We start from the raw sequence: 25,901 nt of genomic DNA, 5'->3' as shown, positions 1-25,901 counted from the left end.
AGTATGTTTTATTTATTTTGTAATGCTTTTATGCAATTTTCTACTATGCAACGATGCTCTCTTTAAAGGTGTGAAAATATAGTTTTTTAGCTTTTCCAAGTAAATATGTATACTTGGAAAAGCCACCTTTAAGGAGGTATATATAAATGTATTTGTAAATATGTGTTTCAAATTATGTACCACAATTAAATGTAGTCTTGGTTGTTGTCATCAAAACCAACTACTGTGCCAAATATAGTCATTCTGTAAACTTATGTAGGATAGCTCGTCAAAAAAGGAATTTAAAACAAACTTGCGTACATAAAGGAAGCTTCGCTTCCCTAATCGAAATTAAATTAAAAATTCAGATTATAAAAACATATGTAAAAACAAAAACCGTAACTGTAAAATACAGAAACAAAATACCATCAGATATGTAATACACTCTCCTCTCTTTGATCAATAAGCTGTGTTGTTTACTTTTTGTTTGTTTCTTGCTTTGTTTTTTAGTTCAAGCATACGTGTGACTTTCGTTTCTATGTATTAGTAACAACTTTAAAGGCTTATAACTCCCCTAATTCTGAACCAATCTTATTAATATATAAATTGTGCACTTTTGCGAACAAATACCAACAAACAAATACAAGATCGGATGCATACTCTAAGAGTAAAAGGGGGTCACAAAAAATCGCCTTGCCTATTAATTATATATATATATATATATATATATATATATATATATATATATATATATATATATATATATATATATATATATATATATATATATATATATATATATATATATATATAGATATGTAGATATAGATATGATAGTCAATGTATTCGTCTTCATTTTGACAACTTCTACTGAACCTTTGTATAGGATAAACCAAGTGTTTTTCTATGGCTACAAAGTTTACAGTGCGCAATGTTGACGACAATCATGTCATTTTGTTGTAATTGATTTAATTTCAAGAAATATTTGCTTATGATCTTCATTAAGCACTGACCATATCTTCTACTTATGATACTGGTTGATTTGTTTTTCCAACTTGACTGGAGCGTTAATAAAAAATGTTGTATTTTTTATCCATATCGGACATTGAATTAAAAATCCCACAAGCTAATTTTATCCCAAACTCCGAAATGAAGATACCATTTACTAGCTGTTTTCGTCTAGAACTGTCTGTGTATGCCGAAAAATTGTGTGGGGAATGACCTTACTCCAATGTCGAAGAAGGTTTTGGGAGTACAATAATCGACAACTTCCTACTTATTTTATTGTACTTTTTACAAAAACTATTGCAGATAAATTGATGAATTTCATCAGACATATAGTTCTTGGTGCAAGTTGTTAAAAATTTGAGAAATCGGTCCACAATTTCTGATACCACTCATACAAATAGGGAATTAAAAGGGTTTTTTTTTCGCAAAAAAAAAAAAAAAATGTAATCAAACGGGGTTTTGAACCTAACCACGATCAAATAAAATGAGCACATTGAACACCTGCGTGTCGGCCTTATTTCACGTTAGTCTTTTTGACGGCAACAACATCTAGAGACGTTTGCGGTAGACCCAAACAGGAATAGAGCACTCTAGTGTATATACATAGTATACACACATGCATTGATTTGAATTGAATTAAATGGGCACTGCAACATATGTGTGGATCTTTTGTGCAGCCCGTTGGTTCACCACACAAGTTTTAGTTTACACATGAAGGTAACTGGTTAAGTAGGTGAGAGGTTGAAGATGTCTTTCAGGGTTAGTAAGGTAGCACCCAAGATCTTAGCTCTGCAAGACCCTAATGTTGGGCAGTTACATAAGATATGTTCTGAGGTTTCCTCTTGTAAACCACATAATCTGCATAGATTCGTTGAAGAGTAATCCCGTTAGTACTCTGAGATCGCTTTTATTCAGTTTGACAGTGCAATGAAACATTTTGTCTGTCTGAGCCCTGGTATTGCTTCCCAATGGCGAGTAAATTCAAATTTCACCCAAGACTTACATTTAGCTTTGGCGTATCCTCGGGGAATGCAAAAGAAGGGCTCAGGGCCGATTAATCTTTTCGCTAAGCAGTCTGTCCTTTCTTCTGACACCTAACATAGTTTGTTATGCTTACCTACCTCATTGAGTGAAGTCATGAAGTCCATTACAACACCCTACCTTATTTCGTATGATAATTAGGCCTTGAGTGATGCTTCTCTATCCGACGTTATAAAAATTCTTCTGCTAACGCACTCCCTAGCACAAATAAAGATGGCATATATGTATTTCTGCTTGAAAGATTGAAGGATAGTGTCCAAGGGGGATGGCCTTTCGGCACTTTGGACTACAAATGCCTGCTCCCGTTTCGCCGTCCATTTATACTTTATACACAGGATCAAATTAAAAAACTTTACCCTAAATTTTTAATATATTTTTTTATGTTTTTTGGTATTGCACTCTTACTTGTTTTAATATATTTTGACCAGTCTATAACCTTTACATAATTTTACAGTAAGCTATTATTACATCAACAAAGTAGACAAGCATACAAAGTTGGTTAAAATGTTGTTGTACCTTCATTTAGAATTAATAGCGGAGTTTATAATGTTCAATTCCTAGACTAGTAAAACACGACTTTAAGTTCAATAGGTTGCAAAATAAAAAAAGGTTATAATGCCTTGTGCATCAAAACCATACAAAACAGTAGTTTGTTATATACAATTTTAGGATACAACAGCTGCTATAAGTATATTTTATAAAGTTCTGATACAATTTAGTACTACTACAATACAAACTAGATTTTTATATATTTATTTTTAGTTTTTTAAAGCGAATTTGAAAAAAGCCTTAAATAAGTTCCAGTTACTATAAAGTTCTGTGCACAATGAGGTTTACATGGATGTACGAAAAAGTTTTGAGTTTCTTTATAATGATAATAGTACGATAAGTACATGACAGCAACAGACATTTTTCTGACACTGTAGTGGGAAAAAATCTAGTTTTATATTTAGTCAATTGAAATTACGTGGAACACTGTTTTTGTTCTAGTATCATAATTAAAGTTAAGTGGGTGCAAATGAATTTATTACAAACTATTTTAGCAAAACATGACTTTAATACAAATTATACTAATTACCTAATTTTTTAAGTAAAATGTTTTATTACACAGTGTGTATTTTTTAGGTCATGGAAATCTATATACATATGTAGCCAATACAATTAAACTTTACATAATTTTATAAAAATACTTTCAACTTAAAAAATAATTTTGTATCAATACAGTTTAGATTTAAAAATAATAAAAAATTTCATTCTGGTTTAAAAACGAAAAATAGAAACAAGCTAAAAATTTAATTCACACTTGTTTCAATTGGTTATGTAGCCAATACAATTAAACTTTACATAATTTTATAAAAATACTTTCAACTTAAAAAATAATTTTGTATCAATACAGTTTAGATTTAAAAATAATAAAAAATTTCATTCTGGTTTAAAAACGAAAAATAGAAACAAGCTAAAAATTTAATTCACACTTGTTTCACATATATAAAAGAGTAGCGTTACTGACTGACTGATTCATCATCGCACAGCCCAAACGTCTGAACGTAGAATCATGAAATTTTTATAATAGATGTGTTTTTGGTTATGTAGATCCACTAAGGAGCGAAAGATATTTGGAAATTTGTACATTTAGGGGTAAAAAAGGGAAAAACGGCTAAAACAGGTTTTCTTAATTATCTGGTACTTTTTTGAAATTCGTACTTTTAAATGGTGAAAATGTGTAAAAAGGTGATTTTGGTACTCTTTTTGGCCCTTTATAACTTTTTAACTAATAAACAAAATAAAATCTCCCAAAATTAGAAAACAACTGTTTCGTACTTTTTTAAAATTCAGTCCTTTTTGGGTATAAAAGGGAGAAAAGTGTATTTTTGGTACTTTTTTTAGCACATTAAGAAAACTTTTTCGATTTATTTGTTGGAACAAAATTTTTGCTATTTCACTGGGGAAAAAAGTACAAAAAATGGGAAAACGGGAAATTTAATTTTATTCAAACTCATTCAGCCAATTTTTATAAAATTTTAAAAAGTAGTTTATTTACTCACACAAAATAAGCTATTAGTATATTATTTAGGAATTCGAGAACTAAGGCCTATATAGGACCAAATTCGAGTAAATTGTTTGGTACTTTTTGGAACAGATGAATGCAGATTTGAATCGTTTGAGTTTTATCTGTGATATAGAGATTTAAATACGGAACATTTTGTAAACCTAATTCTCAAAAAGTATATTTCTAAGCGAAAAGGGGAAAAATTGTATTATTTTTATTAGTACTTTCTACTAAGGTAGAATTTATTCCACTTTTGGTACTTTGTCTTTCTTCAAATGATACTTCTATAATATGAATTCGAAACACATGATCATTAAACATACACGGTGCTCATTGAATAAGATTCTTTAAGAGAGAACTTTTTAGTACTTTTTATAGACATAAATGGTACTTTTTGAATTTTCTAAAATATTCAAACTAGGAACATAAATTATAACATACATGGTCTTGACTGAATAATATTCTGTAGGGGATGAGAACTCTTTGGTACTTTTCCATTCTTCAAATAATACCTTTTGGATTCTCTATAATGGTTAACCGCAGAGAGATATTTGTACTTTTTTGTTTTTTCGGTGGTACTTTTTGATATTTTTACGATATTGAACATAGAAATATAAAATTTTAAAATGTGGGGACCTTAATGAATGACAATCTACTGAAAGGGACTTTTGGTACGTTTTCATTCATCAAATTATATTTTTTGAATTGTCTATAATATTGAACACAGAAACATAAAATTGTTGACTAAATAAGAATCTATAAGAGGTATTATATAGTACTTTTTTTCAAATAGTACTTTCGAAATTTTCTATAATGTGGAAGCTAAACGAATGAAACTAAAAATTCTTACTGAATGTGAATTTATTCACGTGATATTGAACGTAAAAACTGAAACATTAAAAAAAATAATTAATAAATTTTAATTTTCTATAAAAGTAAACAACATTTTGTATGTATTTAATTTTGGTTAGGGTAGCGAAGCACCCAGGGTATGCTAGTATAACCATATACGGACAGCACTACGTGATTAAATACCAAAAAGACTAATGTCTCCCAGTTTTTCCTAAAGTTATGCACGTTTTTTTTTTTGGTCCCCCTAAGATTTGGGGCCTCTGTGTCATTTTTGCAAAAAAGTGATAATTTTCTCAGGCTCATATTCTGCAAACTGTTAGGAATTTTCTGACAAAAATTGTGAACATATAAAATCCAAAAAACTTCATCTGTATTTTTTCATTTCAAGTCGAAAGTTTTACATGGTGTAATTACACTATTTTTATTAACGATCCCTGTACGTATACGTGTTAACGATTTATTGATATTACAAATATTAAGTATACGCCTAATATAGAGAATTTTTGATTCCTATGACAAGAGCTACAACTTTTCCTCAAAGAATAAATCAAAATTCCAAACGGTTTACAAGATATGAACTTGAGAAAATTATCACTTGTCAGCAAAAATAACAGTGAGTCGCCAAATCTTTGGGGGGACATAAAAAAGTGCATCATGACTTTGGGCAAAGGTGGGAGACACGGGTGTTTTATCACATAATGGTTTTATTTTTTCGTGTTGCACTTTGTTATTTAGACCACTGTAAACACCAACAATATTGTACGTATGACTGACTTCTTTATGTTGTGAAACTCTATCATCGTTATTTTTCTTCTACTTTAAATAAAGAAGACGCTAAAACAAAAGCCCTGTGAAATTATGAAAAAAGAAAATTTTACATAATTTGGAATTATTCTTTAGAAAAATTATTATTAAAGATTGTGATAATAGTCTTTAAACACTAGCGGAGCCTTCTTTAAAAAAGTAGTCAAAATGAAATACTTAGTGAAAATATATCTACATATATAAAATTGGCAATTCTAATTAAATTTTCTTTTTTCTCTCTTTTTAGGGTCTCTGTGTGGCCACTTTCTTTTGTTTCTTTAACGGCGAAGTGATCGCTCAGATGAAGCGTAAATGGCGTACGACATTTTTAAGTAATCGGCCGCGAGCAAATTCCTACACAGCCACTCAGGTCTCGGTAAGATTTTGTATATTGTGTGTGTGTGCGTGTAAGTGTTGTAAATGTAGTTGCCACCTATTTCGTTTATGCTATTACTTTATGATTTTTATTAATTTTTTTGCACTTTTTCGTTTATGTAGTTCTTTTGTTTTTAATTTATGAACTGAAATTTTCATTTTTACTTGTTCCTTTTTAATGACCTGCAATTTTTCTGCTCTTCTTTTATGCAATATTTGTACAAATTGAAAGTAATTATGCTACATAACAATGCGGAGAAATAATAAAATTGTATAAATTAAAATATCAGAAAAAAGTTGTTTAAACACAATCAGACATTTACACTCATTACGGACTATATTTACAATTAAAATTACTAACGTGAAAAATGTATTCAGAAAATATCATTTTTGCGCTGATGGGCGTCCATACGTTGGTTTCACATGAAATTCATGCAATATTAATTTTGTATTGTATTGGTCCATGATTTAACTTATTTAGTTAGTTAGTTAGTTAGTTAGTTAGTTAGTTAGTTAGTTAGTTAGTTAGTTAGTAGTTAGTTAGTTAGTTAGTTAGTTAGTTAGTTAGTTAGTTAGTTGTTAGTTAGTTAGTTAGTTCGTTGTAGTTCGTTAGTTGTTAGTTAGTTCGTTCGTTAGTTCGTTAGTTTCGTTCGTTAGTTCGTTAGTTCGTAGTTAGTTAGTTTTTTAGTTCGTTAGTTCGTTCGTTCGTTTCGTTCGTTCGTTCGTTCGTTCTTTCGTTCGTTCGTTCGTTCGTTCGTTAGTTCGTTCGTTTCGTTCGTTCGTTCGTTCGTTCGTTCGTTCGTTCGTTTCGTTCGTTCGTTCGTTCGTTCGTTCGTTTCGTTCGTTCGTTCGTTCGTTCGTTCGTTCGTTCGTTTCGTTCGTTCGTTCGTTCGTTCGTTCTTTCGTTCGTTCGTTCGTTCGTTCGTTCGTCGTTCGTTTTCGTTCGTTAGTTCGTTTCGTTCGTTCGTTTTCGTTCGTTCGTTCGTTTTCGTTCGTTCGTTCGTTCGTTTCGTTCGTTCGTTCGTTCGTTCGTTCGTTCGTTCGTTCGTTCGTTCGTTCGTTCGTTCGTTCGTTCTTTCGTTCGTTCGTTTTCGTTCGTTCGTTCGTTCGTTCGTTCGTTCGTTCGTTCGTTCGTTTTCGTTTCGTTCGTTTCGTTCGTTCGTTCGTTCGTTCGTTTCGTTCGTTCGTTCGTTTCGTTCGTTCGTTCGTTCGTTCGTTCGTTCGTTCGTTCTTTCGTTCGTTCGTTTCGTTCGTTCTTCGTTCGTTCGTTCGTTCGTTCGTTCGTTCGTTCGTTCTTCGTTCGTTCGTTCGTTCGTTCGTTCGTTCGTTTCGTTCGTTCGTTCGTTCGTTCGTTCGTTCTTCGTTCGTTCTTCGTTCGTTCGTTCGTCGTTCGTTCGTTCGTTCGTTCGTTTCGTTCGTTCGTTCGTTCGTTCGTTCGTTCGTTCGTTCGTTCGTTCGTTCGTTCTTCGTTCGTTCGTTCTTCGTTTTTCGTTCGTTCGTTCGTTCGTTCGTTCGTTCGTTCGTTCGTTCGTTCTTTCGTTCGTTTCGTTCGTTCGTTCGTTCGTTCTTCGTTTCGTTCGTTTCGTTCGTTCGTTTCGTTCGTTCGTTCGTTCGTTCGTTCGTTCGTTCGTTTCGTTCGTTCGTTTTCGTTTCGTTCGTTCGTTTTCGTTCGTTCGTTCGTTCGTTCGTTCGTTTCGTTCGTTTCGTTCTTCGTTCGTTCGTTCGTTCGTTCGTTCGTTCGTTTCGTTTGTTCGTTGTTCGTTCGTCGTCGTTCGTTCGTTCGTTCGTTCGTTCGTTCGTTCGTTCGTTCGTTCGTTCGTTCGTTCGTTCGTTTCGTTCGTTCGTTCGTTCGTTTCGTTCGTTCTTCGTTCGTTCGTTCTTCGTTCGTTCGTCGTTCGTTCGTTCGTTCGTTCGTTCGTTCGTTCGTTCGTTCGTTCGTTCGTTCGTTCGTTCGTTCGTTCGTTCGTTCGTTCGTTCGTTCGTTCGTTGTTCGTTCGTTTAGTTCGTTTCGTTCGTTTTTTTAGTTAGTTTGAGAGGATAACCGTTTCGTACACATTCCCGATTTTACTTTCTAATTTTTTTTAAATTATGTTTTCAATTTTTAACAAATATTTAATTAATCCTCTAAAATAATATTATGATTTAAATTTTCCTTAAGCAATCATTCGTTTTGTTGAATAATAAAGAGTTAATAAACATTAAATTTCATTCTCAACAGATGCCCGAGAAAAGTGTTGAGGTTTTGTTTGGGAAAAATTGGTTTTCTTTTTATTTTTGGTAAAATTCAAGTATTTTTCTTTTACAACTAAAACACACAAATAAAACACGTTTAAATAATAAGAATGAGAGAAAACACTGACAAAAAGTGTTGCCAAGGACTTTATTGTTGCCATTGCTGTCTAATGCTTCCTTTCATTCATTATTTCCAAGTTTACAGATGTTTTGCAATTGCAACATGAACTGGTTTCAAGGAATTATGTTGTTGCGGTTAGAGGTTTGGTCAGGCCAAGAACAAACCATAGAGAAGGGTTATTTGTTTCGTCAACCATTCCTTAGTTAGTTTGTTTTATGTTGTAACTAAAAAGTTTCTGTTGTCAAAGTTTCGTTTTCGGATTTGTTTAACTTTTTGCTTGTATTTATAAGAAATTTTTCTTTTTTGTCATAATTTAAAGTTAATTTGAAAAGTTATGGCATGAAAGGAAAACCTTATAAAGTGTTTAAGTTTTATATGAATCTCGGTGATAATGAAGCACTTTAGATGAAGTTATAGTAAAAGGTAAATCTTTGTGTCAGGACAATGCGGAAGGAGAAAAATGAAATTTATCTTCTGTCTTTACCTGTGTAGAGGTCATAGTTGTATACTGTAAAAGTATTTAGATTAGAGTGGCTCAACATAAATGTCTCAGATGCCTAAATCAAGCTTAGCAAGAGGAAAATGCTTATTGTATGTTTGCTCAGAAGGACAGCTTTAGTACTCCGAACCCTCAAAAGGGTTTCTGCATACTCGATTTCAACCACAATGAACAGTGGCGAATATATATTTCAATAATGTTGTGCCCAAGAATCGAGGGTGAAGTTACGATCGGATGACTTTAGGAGAGTCTAAACTCCGAAGTCTAAACTCATTGACAAGTACTTCCATATTCATACCGTTATATTTCCGAAATTCATATTTTCTTTTTAGAAAATTATCATCAAATTACACCCTAATACATTAGACAAGAGTTTGATATTTATTTTGCAAAAAACGATAGAGTAAAGTTGACTTGATAATTATCAAATTATAATTTGCTATTAAATTTCAATATAAATTATTTCATTGTGAAAAATTGTAAAGGCAAATAATGAAAACTTAGTGCAGATTAGATAGATTAGAATGTCAAAAGTTATATATTTGTTTCTTGTTAGTAAACAAATCAGAAAACCCTGTACAGTGGGATCTACAGCGAAATAAATAGTTATCTCCTTAATAATCCGATGCATTTGAAAATACAGAAAAACCAAGTCCTTTACTATCTACATATATGTATATAAAAGAGTAGCGTAACTGACTGACTGATTCATCATCGCACAGACCAAACTGCTGAGCCTAGAATCATGAAATTTTGACAGTAAACGTGTTTTTGGTAATATAGGTCCACTAAGCAGGGATTTTTGGAAATTTGTACATTTAGAGGGATAAAACGGATAAAAGATCTTACCTAATATTAGTGGTACAAGAAAAATTTTAAATGCACATGTATCTACTCTCAAAATAAGCAGATGGATATCTGGTACTTTTTTGAAATTCGTACTTTTAAGGGATGAAAATGTGTAACTAAGTTGATTTTGGTACCTTTTTTGGCCCTTTATAACTTTTTTTAAATAATATACAAAATAAAATTTTTGTAAATATTTTGAATATATCTCCCAAAATTAATAGACACCTGTTTTGTACTTTTCATACAGAGTATGTTTTATAATTCATATAAATAAGAAAACTGAATAATATTCTGTAAGTGGGTACTCTTTGGCAATTTTCCATTCTTCAAATGGTACCTTTTGGTTTCTCTATAATGGTTAACCGGAATACATCCTTATTAAATGAAAATTTATTGAGAGAGATTTTTGTACTTTTTCGTTTTTCCGATGGTATTTTTTGATATTTTTACGATATTGAACATAGAAATATAAAATTTAAAATATAGGGACCTTAGTGAATGAGAATCTACTGAAAGGGACTTTTGGTACTTTTTCATTCATCAAGTTATATTTATACCCTACACCACTTTAGTGGGGAGGGTATATTGGGTTTGTGCTGATGTTTGTAACGCACAATAATATTGGTCCTACACCCACCTTAAAGTATACCAATCGGCTCAGAATCATTTTCTGAGTCGATTTAGCTATGTCCGTCCGTCTGTCCGTCCGTCTGTCCGTCCGTCCGTCCGTCCATGTAAACCTTGTAATCAAACTACAGGTCGCAATTTTGAAGATAATTCAATGAAATTTGGTACATGATCTTCTGTTGTCCCAAGGACGAAGCCTATTGAAAATGGTTAAGATCGGTCCATTATTTCACCTAGCCCCCATACAACTGAACCCCTCGAATAGGGCTTTTAAAACTTGTAATCAAACTACAGGTCGCAATTTCGGAGATAATTCAATGAAATTTAGCACATGATCTTTTATGGTACCGTAGACGAAGCCTATAGAAAATGGTTAACATCGGTCCATTATTTCACCTAGCCCCCATACAACTGAACCCCCGAATAGGGCTTTTAAAACTTGTAATCAAACTACAGGTCGCAATTTTGAAGATAATTCAATGAAATTTGTCACATGATCTTTTATGGTACCGTAGATGATGCCTGTTGAAAATGGTTTACATCGGTCCATTATTTCACCTAGCCCCCATACAACTGAACCCCTCGAATAGGGCTTTTAAAACTTGTAATCAAACTACAGGTCGCAATTTTGAAGATAATTCAATGAAATTTAGCACATGATCTTTTATGGTACCGTAGACGAAGCCTATAGAAAATGGTTAACATCGGTCCATTATTTCACCTAGCCCCCATACAACTGAACCCCCGAATAGGGCTTTTAAAACTTGTAATCAAACTACAGGTCGCAATTTTGAAGATAATTCAATGAAATTTGTCACATGATCTTTTATGGTACCGTAGATGATGCCTGTTGAAAATGGTTTACATCGATCCATTATTTCACCTAGCCCCCATACAACTGAACCCCTCGAATAGGGCTTTTAAAACTTGTAATCAAACTACAGGTCGCAATTTTGAAGATAATTCAATGAAATTTGTCACATAATCTTTTATGGTACCGTAGATGATGCCTGTTGAAAATGGTTTACATCGGTCCATTATTTCACCTAGCCCCCATACAACTGAACCCCTCGAATAGGGCTTTTAAAACTTGTAATCAAACTACAGGTCGCAATTTTGAAGATAATTCAATGAAATTTGGCACATGATCTTTTATGGTACCGTAGATGAAGTCTGTTGAAAATGGTTTACATCGGTTCATTATTTCACCTAGCCCCCATACAACTGAACCCCCGAATAGGGCTTTTAAAACTTGTAATCAAACTACAGGTCGCAATTTTTTAGATAATTCAATGAAATTTGGCACATGATCTTTTATGGTACCGTAGATGAAGCCTGTTGAAAATGGTTCACATCGGTCCATTATTTCACCTAGCCCCCTTACAACTGAACTAGCCGAATAGCGCTTTTAAGTTCATAATTATGTTTAATATACTCATATCTCGACAAAAAGCTGCAATAACCAAGTTGTATACAAGACTTGATGACCCCCACGAATTCTATAATAATAGGTTCTCATATGACCCTAGCCCCTATGAAAAGCCCCCATCAAAATTTCACTTAAATGTCCACAATTGTATTCAACAATAAACGGCTTAAGTATGTATATCTAAGGCAAGGTACAATTCAACTTAAATGCTTTATTATGGCAACTAAATCACATTATATTTTTGTCAAAGGTGTAGGGTATTATATGGTCGGCCTCGCCCGACTATAATTTCTTACTTGTTTTTAATTGTCTATAATATTGAACACAGAAACATAAAATTTTTGATTAAATAGGAGGTATTTTATAGTACTTTTTTCAAATAGTAATTTTGAAATTTTCTATAATGTGGAAGCTAAACGAATGAAACTAAAAATACAAGATTCTTCCTGAATATTGAACGTAAAAAACTGAAACATTAAATAAATATTAATTTTCTATAAAAGTAAAAAAAAATTTATGTATTTAATTTTCATTAGGGTAGCGAAGCACCCAGGGTATGCTAGGGTATTATAATACTGTAGAATCAATGTGAATGTAAATGATAAACTTTTCTAACGATTTCAGCTGAAATGAATATAGACTTTTGCATCTATGATCTTTCGCTTTAATGTGTGATGTTTACCTCTTTTAGGATTTTACGTCACATTAAATTTTACCCATTGGTCAGGTGTGTAGGACCAGGAGATATACATATTTATACTAACGAAGGAATAACTAGTATTCTGTTGAAAGCCAGCTAATATTATGTCTCACGGGCTAGGATATTTATATGGGTCGAAACTTTATATTGAGATACCGACTGGATCTAACCATTGTATTTTAGTGTTTCATAGCTACTTGTTGTCCACAGCTGTCTTGTTTTTGGATATATTCCTGGACGGCATGTGATTTACATGATTTTGAGCAAACGACAGGTCTGAGTGGATCTTTCGAGGCAGCAGCAAAAACGTTTCCACTTCTAACCTCTTCCGGGAGCGTGTAACCTTGATGAAAGACCTCCTCTTGGTGTGATTGCAATCCCGGGGAAAAGAGGTGTTACCAGTAGCTCTAGTCTGCCGGGACTCATCCTCAGCCCTTCCTTATAATGTTTTGACATGGGGTCGAACCAGAGAACCTCCAACGCAAATTCGGATTTTGTCTTGTCCGGTTATTGGAGAAATGATGTACGTTAAAGTCTATAATTCTGGATAGATTCGGTGCTGTTGCCGAAGTCAACAGATACCGCACAGAGGAGTAATTGTGGGACTAAGCGTTGAGAATGAGGTGTATATGATGCAGGATGAATGTAGGGATAACGGATCTTAGAAGAGTCAAATGACTTAGAAGAGTGCTGGGTTGAATAGTGATGGATGTAAGGTATCTAATACAACTGATACCATTGAATTTTCCTTCCTTGTCCAGGTATGTTCAGGGAAAACTCTGTTCATACTAGATTTACCACAGTGTGTTCTCTGTGAGTAAGAAGTAAGTCATCGGCTTGGATTCGTGTTTCAGTCTATCGAATACGATTCTAAGTACTGTTGTCGACTCAACAGAGCCCATCCCATCTGCTTGGTTGTAAACGGAAGTGATGCTTTTACATCTCGGAAGTTAAGCAACAGGACACCAATGGTCACAGATTAGATAGCTCGAGTACATGGACCGGCAGAACCATGTACATACATTTCCACCGCCGCGTAAAGCACACAAAGGGGATTCGGTGACTCATCTAGTCACCCACCTCACCCAGTGGTTGATAAAGTACCACCGTTCACTTAAAGTACTTCGACATCTTGCACTTCTACCCTGATTTTTGTTCAAAGGGAACTCTTATGACGAACATTCGCCGTATCTCTTGAGTTCATTGGAGGGTTTGCGACATCTTCTACGTTATCTCTAGAGTCTACTACATATCATGCTTTTTCATTTGATATAGAGGTTTTGTATGTTCTTACGGTTGACGCATTTAAGAGTGTATAAGCTTATTTACGATTCTCTCAATGTGAACCCTATAACGGGTAATGATTGAAGAAGACAACTCACGATTTCGTTTGGTTAATTGCAATTTATTTTTCTTCTATTTAGAAAGGGTGCACTCCTTACCTATTGCATCACTACTATATTGTTATTAGGTCTATGACCTGGGAGAGTATTTGTGAAATCATGAGATAATCATTGACATCTGCGCCGCTGATGACTATAGTGTAATTTTGGTGTCAGACATTAACTATTGGGGCTTAAAAATAGACTGATTTGACAAATTTCAGTTACTTACCAAATTTCATTAAATTCGCATTAAAAAATTGTAACTGACAGACGGATATCACTACATGTCTTAAAAAAAATACTAGAAATAGAATGCACATTAATATTTTTCTCCAATTTATTATTTAATATTTCGCATATTTACTTATTTCGCTTTCTGCTCTTTTTTATTTTAGCTTATCTCTAAAAATGTATGTATATAGTAAATTACTTTTGCTTTGAACAAAATTTCAAATAAAACTCTAGTTAAAACGCAATAAATTCAATTGGCTTTAAAGACAAGCATTTTTCCCTGTTAATAGAAAATCACAAAATCTCAGTTCTTTTGATTATAGTTCGTACGCTGTGGACCCGCAATGCCCGGTGAAGAGAAAGTATGACTAAAAGAGTTGTCGTCAGTGGTTACGCGAAGAGCGTCTAGTGCTGTTACATCAGCAACATCTTCATCTACACGCCATCACCATCATCATCATCAACAACAGCAACGCCAACGATCCCATAGCACAGCACAAGCATCAGCGCATCAACAGCAACATCATCATCAACATCAAGCAACATCTCATTATAGTCGTGGTACGATGGGTTTTTTAAGTGGCTTAAGGAAAGCTCATTTATTACGACGCAAAACATTAGATTCGACAAATTCACGCATTACCCAACCGTTAATGGAGGAAACACAAAGGACATCAATAACAATGCAACCAACTGAGCAAAATGCAAGCGACTGTTGTCTAATGGTAACAACAGCAACAACAGATGTGTCCGATGACAGAGATGAAATACAACAAATTGTTGATATTAACTCTACTAGCAATAATGCCATAGCGACGACAACAACAGAAACAACAACAACAACAATACCACCAGCATATGAAAAAATTTTACAACATACAACGACAGCATTAGTTGCGATTACAGCAACATCCTCTATAAATTCAACTGTAACTGCAGCAGCACCACTACCAATAACTACCACCAGCATAATTAACCCTTTAGGTACATTACCAATAATCCTGGAAACTAGTACGAGTAGTATGTGCGATAAAACAAATGTTCCAAACACTAGTTGTACAACAACACCGTCTATTGCATCAATTGAACCCACCAGCAGTTTGATCGAAATAGCCACCACTAATTCCACCTTCAACACAAATAACAATTCAAATCCGCATGACTACAAATTAGTCGATGAGGCACTTTAAATTTAAAACACTATGTTTACGTTGGGCCAAAATAAATAGGAACCTGTTTAAGTTCCTCGATTTATTGGTTTTTATTTTGCTTTACAAAAATATGAAAAAATACGAATTTAACTGAAATATTTGTTTATAATTTTGCAGAAACATAAAAGTGGGTTTTCCAAGTGTAAATACTGGATCAAGTTAATTTAAGTTATTTTATATGTAAACAGTGTGACAGAAAATAGTTAGAACAAATAAACAGCAAGTAAGAAAGCAATATAATAGACAGATTTTACCAACAATTATATTTTTACGCCTTTAAAACTTCTCAATTATGACATTTAGTTATAGGACTCCATATCTTGAAAACCAGATTATATTATTTTAAATGATTCTTTCAATCTAAGGTTAAGTTAGTTTGATAGGATGATGTATACTGTATTAAATCCGAGGAAATATATGTGCCTAGACAACTATCGGGAGTGCACATTTTTATGGAAAATAATTGTTGGTTAAGACAAAATCTTAATATCGTATTCACGGTGTGTATTATCATCCGATATTCAGAAACGCAGTTTCTATAATATCACTCCCTAGATATTTGAATCTAATTTCGATATAAGCCTGACAATGGCAAAGTACTTTAGCACTTTCTTTCACTGTAGTCATGTGTGTCACTCATCATACCAACCTCAGACTTGCTTCTCGTACTGCTCTCGTTAGTTTTACCGGTGGTTCCACCCACCGTTTCAAGAGGCCTTATAGAATTCTCTCACCCATATTTTGAATTCATCCCTCGTTACAAGTACATTCGCTTTTTGTTGCCGACTACTCCCGAGCGGCATGGTACCCATGTGAAGTGTACCTTGCATCTGGGAGAGTATTCGCTTAAGAATTTCTTACAATCCAATAGGTCCTAGATTTAACTTTATCGCCTGATATCGTCCTAATTGCCAATTTAGAGCCATTCGTGTAGATTTTTACGCGTATTTTCTGTAATATTCCGCTTGACTATGACATTCTAACTGGGATCAGTGTCCGGTATACGATCGATCATGTTTAATGATTATGTATAGCCTTCTAATGTGTCCAGTAAACATTGTTGACGTGTCCTATAACTGATTTTGGTCAATTCGCCTAAAGTTATGAGCCGCCTTATATCTTATATATGTTTCATTTGGTGGAATATCTAGCAGAGCCGTGGTTGATGTACTGCTCATGGCACCACTAATACCCAAGCAGCATGTACGCTGTACTCCCTGTAGCAGTATGATATTACACTTTTTGCCAAAAGAAGACTACCAGATAGATTTCCGTCTTCGTCGCTTTCAGATTGAGGCCTCACGGTTGAGTCCAGCCTTTCTACACAAATATTTTGGATCCTTTACCCTTAGAAGTATTACGACATCGTCTGCATAGCAGGCAGGTTTGACCTCTTTCTCTGTTAGGGTCCGTAGGAGGCTATTAATCGTGGTTACCCAGAGTTAAGGGGACAAAATGCCACCATGTGGTGTACCGTAAAATATCCTTTTCCTGTTATATCGTACATTTCGTAGTTTATCCATCCGGGTGCTCCGTAACAGGTCAACATAAAACTTGTCTAAGTATTGGATTAGAGTATAACGTGCACACTTTATTGAAGGCGGCTTCGGTGTCAATGCATACCACCACTGTATACAGTTTGCTATCGAGGGATTCATCTATATAGAGGGCGGCTTCATTCAACTCAGTTTCCTCCGATTGTCCCTTTACACAAGCATACTGCTTTTATTTTAGGTCTTTATCTGGTATTCTGCTTTTAACCATGCTTACGACTATATGTACAAAGGTTTTAAGTAGGATATACGAAGACTTATCGGTTGATGGGACTTTGGTGTATAGGTTTTCCGGTTTTGGACCTAAATATTACCCTTGCATCCTGCCAAATAATGGGGTTATATACGAATTTGCAGCATGCAGATAAACTATCGTTCAAGTTTAATTATATTTGAAAGTGGTTCTTATATAGATCAATAACGAGCCGATTATCGAAAAACATATTACTAAAATTTTTAATAGATTTTAATATTTGAAAGTGTTTACCGAATAATTTATATAGGCAAACATACAATAATAAAAGTCTATAGAGTTTAGTCTATAATTGGTCCACAATGAAAATCAGTAGAATAATAATCCAAGCCATAGAGCCGAAAATCTCTTTAAAAACCTTTGGCTGATGTTGGGTCTCGTATGGTCGGCCTCAAATGACTATAACTTTGTACTTATTTGCATAACGATTGCAAAGAAAGGAATATTTAACCGATTATTGAAAAAGTTATAAAAAGACAAAAAAATCTTATCTGAATATCAGGTATGGGGGGTAATGATTACACAAAGTAATTTATTACATGGTCAATTACAATTACTTGTAATGTGTAATTCAGTAATAACCAATTACAAATAGTTGTACTTACAAATACTTGTAATTGTAACTGAAATGTTTCCAATTACAATTACTTGTAATGTGTAATTGATCAATAACCAATTACAATTACTTGTAATTGTAATTGAAGTTTTGCCAATTACAATTATTTGTAATTGTAATTCAAGTTTCCAATTAAAATTACTTGTAATTGTCATTAAGGTATTACTAATTACAAATTACATGTAATTATAAGGAACTAAATTCACAATTACAAGTAATTGTAGTTGGAAATTCTTCAATTACAATTACAAGTAATTGTAATTGGCAAAACTTCAATTACCATTACAAGTAATATTGTCAAAACTTCAATTACAATTACAAGTAATTGTAATTGGTAATGCTTCAATTACAATTACTTCAAATGTAATTGTAATTGAAAATGTAGTCATTACCCCCCACCCTGTTGAATATAAATTCAGTAATTGTTCTGCCTATTATTTGTCACACTATACAGGTACAGTCTGTGTTGTTTTTGTATTAACAACTTTTACATTATAACTGCTAACTTGACTGTAATTTAAGTTTATTTTAATTGTTTTAATTAATGTTTTTGCAAACTCTGCCATAAAAGTTACTTTTTAAAGTGTGGGCACAGCTCAATTAAACTTAATGGAGTAGTGGTATATATATACAATTTTACAACGAGATAAGTTTCAATTAAAATAAATAATTGCCAACTCCAATATGGCTTTATTTTCCTTAATTTGAAAAGAAATTTTGGGTACTTTTCATCCTTGTACAAGAGCTATAGGCAAAAAGCTATCTTAAGCACTTTATTTTTAGACCAGTTACGCCAAAATCAAAAGTCCCTGCTCACGTTAAGTTGACACAAGTAAGTGTAGGTTTTCGTGCCTCTTTAAACCCTCATTAGAATGAACGGACCTTATTAGGCCCTAGCCCCCATACAAACTTCGTTTAGAAAATTACTTAAACGTCCATAATAGACCTATAACCATTAACATCGCAGACAGAATTTATAGCGTAAGGGTACTAATGTCAGTTCTACATCACTCTATACTACTACTCCAAGCAAGAGCATGCAGTAAGACAACAGTGTTGTACATTTAAACAAATCTTTATCTGTATGTATCATCAGTGTGTATGTATTATGTATGTAAATGTGTTTAAATATTTTAATATTTTCTATTAAAAATAAACAAAATATACATTTAGTAACAATCTAATGAATGTTTGAATGTGTGTATGTAAATGTAACAATTACTTGTAAAAAAGTGTAAAAATAAATTGAAACTATTTTTACATTTAAGTATTTAATGCTGAATTTTGAAAATAACAAGAATAAAAAAATATATTATTTTAATTCATGTAAAACTTATACCAAATTAATAAAAAAAAACTAATGAAGAAAAGGAGAAAAATTTATTGAAATAAAATTGCAAAAAAAAAAAAAAAATATTAAATTTAATTTTAAACTCAAGTTTTTCAATTTCTTTTCAAAAGCTTTTTAAAGGTAAGTGTTTTGGAAAAATTCTTTTAATTTAAATATAAATGTGTTTGAAGTACTTACTCGTATGGTTGAGCAAGTATTTGAAATTGTTTAGAAGTGCACTTCCTTAGTTACATATATGTAAAAGTAAATGTGTTTAACATTTAATTAAATTTGTTTTTACATTTTAACAAATGTACTCGTAGTACTTTTTTAATTAAATTAATTTCAACAATTTTTTTCTTTTTTTAGCCATTTTTAAAATATCATTAGCATACATTTAGGATTTTCATTTTTTATGACACATACACAAATACATTTTTTTCTCATTGGCTTTTGTTTAGATTGTTTGTAAATGTTTTTAGCTGACATTTTTTTTTCGAGGAAAAAAATTAATTAGATTGATTAGCAAAGCATCAAAGAGGAAAACTTTTCTATTAATGAAATCTTCGCATGTGTTAAAGTTATTTTTGTAGCATGATCCTTAAAATTACAGTTATCGGCTTAGAAAAATTTACACTATATGAGTCGCAATATTCATATATTCAGTTAGATACTTTAATTTAAATTTGATATTTTCGACTGATCTGTAGACTTGACTAGACTGTAGACTAGACTTTCGACTAGTCTATAAACAATACTTTCAACTACTTATAGACTAGAGTCTATTGAAATTTGACTTGCCTATAGCAATATATTTTCAATTTGTCCATCGACTAGACTTTCGACTAAACTATTGTATAGACATTAGACTAGTATATTGTATAGACTTTCGTATAGTAGAAATTCTGCTTATCTGCGAACTAGACTATAGATAGTAGACATTTGCATTCGACTAGTCTATACACAATATTTGGACTAGTCTGTAGGCTAGACATTCGACTTGTCTATAGGTTAACTTTCGACTAGTTTATAGGCTAAAATTGCGACTAGTATATAGAATAGAGTCTTTCGACTTTTCTATCGTAATATATGCTTTTGACTTGTCTAAAGAATACATTTTAATTAGTCTATTGACTAGACTTTCGACTAGTCTATTGACTAGACTTTCGACTAGTCTATTGACTAGACTTTCGACTAGTCTATTGACTAGACTTTCGACTTGTCTATTGACTAGACTTTCGACAATTCTATTGACTAGACTTTCGACTTGTCTATTGACTAGACTTTCGACTAGTCTATTGACTAGACTTTCGACTAGTCTATTGACTAGATTTTCGACTAGTCTATGGACTAGACTTTCGAATAGTCTATACTAGACTTTATGCTAATATGTTTATTAGATTTTCAACTAGTCTAATACATGACTATAAACTAGACACTAGACTAGGCTATAAACCTGATGTTTAATATTATATTATCCAGACTTTCGACTAGTTCATAACATAGACTTTGGACTAGTCTTTAGACTTGACTTATTACTTGTAGACTTATATAGAATACAATCACTATTGAAAACACATTTTAATTAGCCTATTGACTAGACTTCCGACTAGTCTATTGACTAGACTTTCGACTAGTCTATTGACTAGATTTTCAACTAGTCTACTGATTAGACTAGACTTTTGAATAGTCTATACTAGACTTTATGCTAATTTGTTTATTAGATTTTCAACTAGTCTAATACATGACTGTAAACTAGACACTAGACTAGGCTATAAACCTGATGTTTAATATTATATTATCCAGACTTTCGACTAGTTGATAACATAGACTTTGGACTGGTCTTTAGACTTGACTTATTACTTGTAGACTTATATAGAATACAATCACTATAGAAAACACTTCAAATAGTCTCTTGACTAGACTTTCGGCAAGTCTATGGTCCTGTTTATAGAATAGACTTTATACTAGCCTATTTCTAGACTAGAATTTGGATTATACTATAAACTAGACATTTGACTATTCTGTATAATATATTTTCGTCTAGTCTGTAGTCATAGCTATAATGTAGGCTTCTACTTGCCTACATAGCAGGCTTTCGACTAGTTTATAGGCTAGACTATCGACTATTCCAGTTTATGTATAACACTTTTAAACGTTTATAGAATAGAGTTTTTATTATTACAGTCTATGAACTTAACTATATATTTAATATTCTATAGATCAGAATTTCAGCAGAATTTCAGAATTTTAACTAGTCTATTAACTAGACTTTCGACAAGTCTATTATATAGAAATTTGAATAGTCTATAGACCAGTTTATTATACCAGTTTATTTACACAGAATATGGGCCTTATTCATAAAAATTAAAAAAACAAAAGTTTATTAGACAAGTAAATTTTCAAACTATAAACCTTTTATAAATTATTATGTATAAGGTAGTATATTTGTTACTTGTCTACGGTCTAGATTCGACTAGTAAATACTTTGGTCTAATCTGTAGGCAAAACTTTTGACCAGTTTATAAATTAGACTCCCAACTACATATTTATATTCTAGAGTTTGAATTACACTATAAACTAGACATTCGACTATTCTGTATAATATATTTTCGTCTAGTCTGTAGTCATAGCTATAAGCTATAGAGTTCTACTTGCCTACATAGCAGGCTTTCGACTAGTTTATAGTCTAGACTATAACACTTTTAAATGTTTATAGAATAGAGTTTTGACAGTCTATGAACTAAACTATATGTTTAATATTCTATAGATCAGAATTTCTATCAGTTCATAACATGAACTTTCGACCAGTTTGCAGATTAGACTTCTTACTTGTCTACAGACTATAGAAATTTTGACCTGTCTATATTATACATTTCAACTAGTCTATTAATTAGACTTTCGACAAGTCTATTATATAGAAATTCTAATAGTCTATAGACCAGTTTATTTACACAGACTATGCGCCTTATTCATAACAATTTATCAAAAGTTTATAAGGCAAATTTTTTATACTATAAACCTTTTATAAATTGTTATGTATAAAGGCAGTATATTTATTACTTGTCTAAGGGCTAGATGTTCGACTAGTCTATATTTTCGTCTAATCTGTAGACAAAACTTTTGACCAGTTTATAAAATAGACTTCCAACTACATATTTATATTCTAGAGTTTGAATTACACTATAAACTAGACATTCGACTAGTATGTAGACTATTCTTTGTTTTTCGGTTTTAGACTAGACTTCATTCTTGTCTCTAGACTATGAACTTGTCTAAGAATATATATATTCAACTAGTCTATTGAATAGACTTTCGGCTAATCTATGATATAGAAAAGTCTATGGGCCTATTTATATACAATGCTTTTTACTTATCTACCTACTAGACTAATCTACAGGCAAAACGTTCGATTATTTTATAGATTATGTATTCTAAATGTATATAGACTATATAGTCGACCATTATCTAGACTAGCTATTAGACTAAGTTATAGTCTAGACATTCGACTCGTCTATAGAATATATTTTCGACTAGTCAATAGGCTAGAATTCAACTAGTTTATACATACATTAGATATTCAACTTTTTATAGACTAGAGTTTGAGTTATACTTAAAACTAGACATTCACCTAGTCAGGACTAGACTTTGGACTAATTGGATAATCTAGATTTTCGACTCTACATAGGTAAATACAAATATTTATACCCCACACCACTATAGTGTGGAGGGTATTATGCGTTTGTAACACTCAAAAATATTGGTCCTACACCCATCTTAAAGTATACCAATTGGCTCAGAATCACATTCTAGATATGTCCGTCTGTCTGTCTGTCTGTCTGTCTGTCCGTCTGTCTGTCTGTCTGTCTATCTGTCCATGTAATCCTTGTCTGCATTGTACAGGTCGCAAATTTCAGAGTTATTAGATGAAATTTGACAAGTGCTCTTCTTTTGACTCAAGGACAAAAATGGTTAAAATCGGTCCATTATTTCGTATAGACCGCATACAACCGTACCCCCGAATAGAGCATTTGAGCTCATAAATATGTATGTTAGATCGGCAAAACTTAGTTTTGTATAACTCTCAATGATACTGCTGATTTACGTAATGATCGGGCATCATTTGACCCTATCCCCCATACTAAGTCCCCTTCAGAAAATTAATCGATGGTCAAAATTCACTTATAAAAACTAATATCAAGATGATATTCTGCATAAATAACTGATGCAGGCGTAAATCCCTCTACCAAAATTTATATGGATAGGACCATATTAACCCCCTGTCCCATATAACCCCTCTTTTAGATAATCCCTTTTTTTGTCAACAAATTGTTAAAATATTTCTGAATTAAGGTAAAAATCAAATTAAATACTTTATTACTAAGAAAATAATCAAAATATATAATCACTTATGTAGGGTATCATATGGTCGGCCATGCCCAACTATCAATTCTTATTTGTTTTCATATAAAAAACTTCAAAACTAAAACAATTCTAATTAAAAATTTTAAAAATAATTAAAGAATAAATAGCAAGTTATTCTCAATATACAAGGAAATCAGAAATAAGGTCATTTTCATGAAAATAATAAATAAAATTTTACAACACATTGAATTTTTCTCTAATTTAAAATATATTTTTTTCAACCTTTTACAAACTGTTACATTGCATTTCCACAAGCGACAAAACAATTATGTAACATCTGTTAGAGTTATTCACAGGATATTAAAGAAGAACTAAAAATTACTCTGGTAATGTTTACAGAATATTGGTGTGGTATGTGTACATGATTTTTAAACTTTTATTTATTAAAACTTTTTAAATAGTTATTGTTTTTAGCAACGAGTTTATGCATATTTATGAAAAAGTTATAATTGTTTTACAGTTAATAATGGATGTATAAATATTTTATAATTCAGTAAATATTATACGTACTATGAAAAATTAATATGAATTTTGTGGAATAACGAATGTTGTTATATCTGAGAAAAATTCTTCCCTTATGAAAGCTTTGCAAAGTAATTGACCTGAGTCAGTCACGGCTTACAGTTTTCCAATTTAGTTGGAATACACTTTAAAATCACCTCCAATTAAATGTGTGTAGGTTTACGAATATCCTTTATATTTTCATATATAACGTGACCTAAAATACAAAATAGCTTAACAAAAACAAGTTGAAAAATTAATCCGGTTATGCTAGACTATGTATGACTACAGTGTAACATTTATATTAAAGATACGTATATCTGAACCCTTTTAAACCGATTATGATGCTTTGAAGTACATTTTTCATTGATATAAGCATTGCTTCTGTATCGACATAAACATGACATCTCTTTTAATTGAGAACAAGTAACCGTAGATTTTGCTTATTTTCTTGATATATATATTCCGTTGAACCTAGGCCTTTCTAGGTTCAGTTGAAGAGATTACAATATTCTGCAGAACCGAATGTACATATATATTTACGTTAATTTCTTATATTGCATAGCAGTTCATTTACTTTTTCCATTTTTTACTCCCATTGAAATATTTTTCTCTTCAAATTGCATATTTGCAAGCAACCACAAAAAACTGCACTTTATCGAGCCTAAAATGGAAAAGCAGGATAAAAAATGATTTTCCCATTAAGTGGGTGTAAAGTCTATTGTCAGTAACAATTTATAACTTGTATATTTTTCCTTTCCCTCCATTTTATTCGTATATAAAAAAAACGTTTTTTATTCGAAAACAAAATTTGGTTGAGTCGACTATTGTACTATTTACATAAACTAATTTTGATAAAGTGAACTCATATAATATAATATATATAATAATAACTCATATAATCCAAAAATAACTCCAAAATAATTTCGTAAAATTTTTTTAGTTATTTGGAGCACCTTATAAGTATATTCTAATATGTTCCCATTTTAAATAAATTTTGAATATTTTCAACATATTTTGTACAAATGGAACGAATAAATTTTATTACTACATCCTCTCCTCTACTCCTGTAGTGTACGTTGAAACCCGTGAAATGTAAAATGCCATGAATGATGATAATTGGGAATAATAAAGAAAAAGGATTAATGTATGTTTTAATATAAATATTCAGCAGAATGAATACAGGATAGTTTTTAAATGGATATTTTACAGTTAGGGGAAATAGCAATATACATATTTTTTTAACCATTAAGTACTTAATACAAGATTATTAAAGTATTTAAACTTGTATTATTATTTCCATTACAATAATAACATAATATTAAACATTTCCCAATACGACGTGAGGAATACATTCATACGTGAGGATACAGCACTCCACTGCAGTGGGCAAGTGTTCTATTAGACCCTACAGTAAAAATATCCTGAGTAGTTTGTTACTCAATTCTAGAATTACTGTAATATATTGAAGCAACTTTGCGCTTGAATTGTTAAATCAATCTATAACTTCTAGAATATTCAATGAGAAGAGAGCTCTCTTAACTAACTAAATAAATAACTACCTACAACTACTAACTAACTAACTACTAACTAACTACTAACTAACTAACTAACTAACTAACTAACTAACTAACTAACTAACTAACTAACTACTAACTAACTAACTACTAACTAACTAACTAACTAACTAACTAACTAACTAACTAACTAACTAACTACTAACTAACTAACTACTAACTAACTAACTACTAACTAACTAACTAACTAACTAACTACCTAACTAACTAACTAACTAACTAACTAACTAACTAACTAACTAACTAACTAACT

General features: G+C 32.0%; 1 protein-coding gene across 1 annotated transcript in view; it reads left to right on the top strand.

Annotated features, from left to right (window-relative positions):
- Window positions 1-17,830, top strand: part of LOC119602522 (calcitonin gene-related peptide type 1 receptor) — a 170,374-nt gene extending 152,544 nt beyond the window's left edge. Inside the window, 2 exon segments of the mRNA XM_037954094.1 lie at window positions 5,982-6,110; window positions 14,506-17,830. Of these exon segments, the coding sequence (XP_037810022.1) occupies window positions 5,982-6,110; window positions 14,506-15,372 (996 nt within the window). The 3' untranslated portion in view covers window positions 15,373-17,830.
- The last annotated feature ends 8,071 nt before the right edge of the window (window positions 17,831-25,901 follow it).

Source organism: Lucilia sericata, unplaced genomic scaffold (genome assembly GCF_015586225.1).
Source record: "Lucilia sericata isolate MDLA Ls3-8-SP2 unplaced genomic scaffold, ASM1558622v1 Contig000237F_arrow, whole genome shotgun sequence".
NCBI classification, from domain to species: Eukaryota; Metazoa; Arthropoda; class Insecta; order Diptera; family Calliphoridae; genus Lucilia; species Lucilia sericata.
This window is presented reverse-complemented; position numbering and strand designations above follow the sequence as displayed.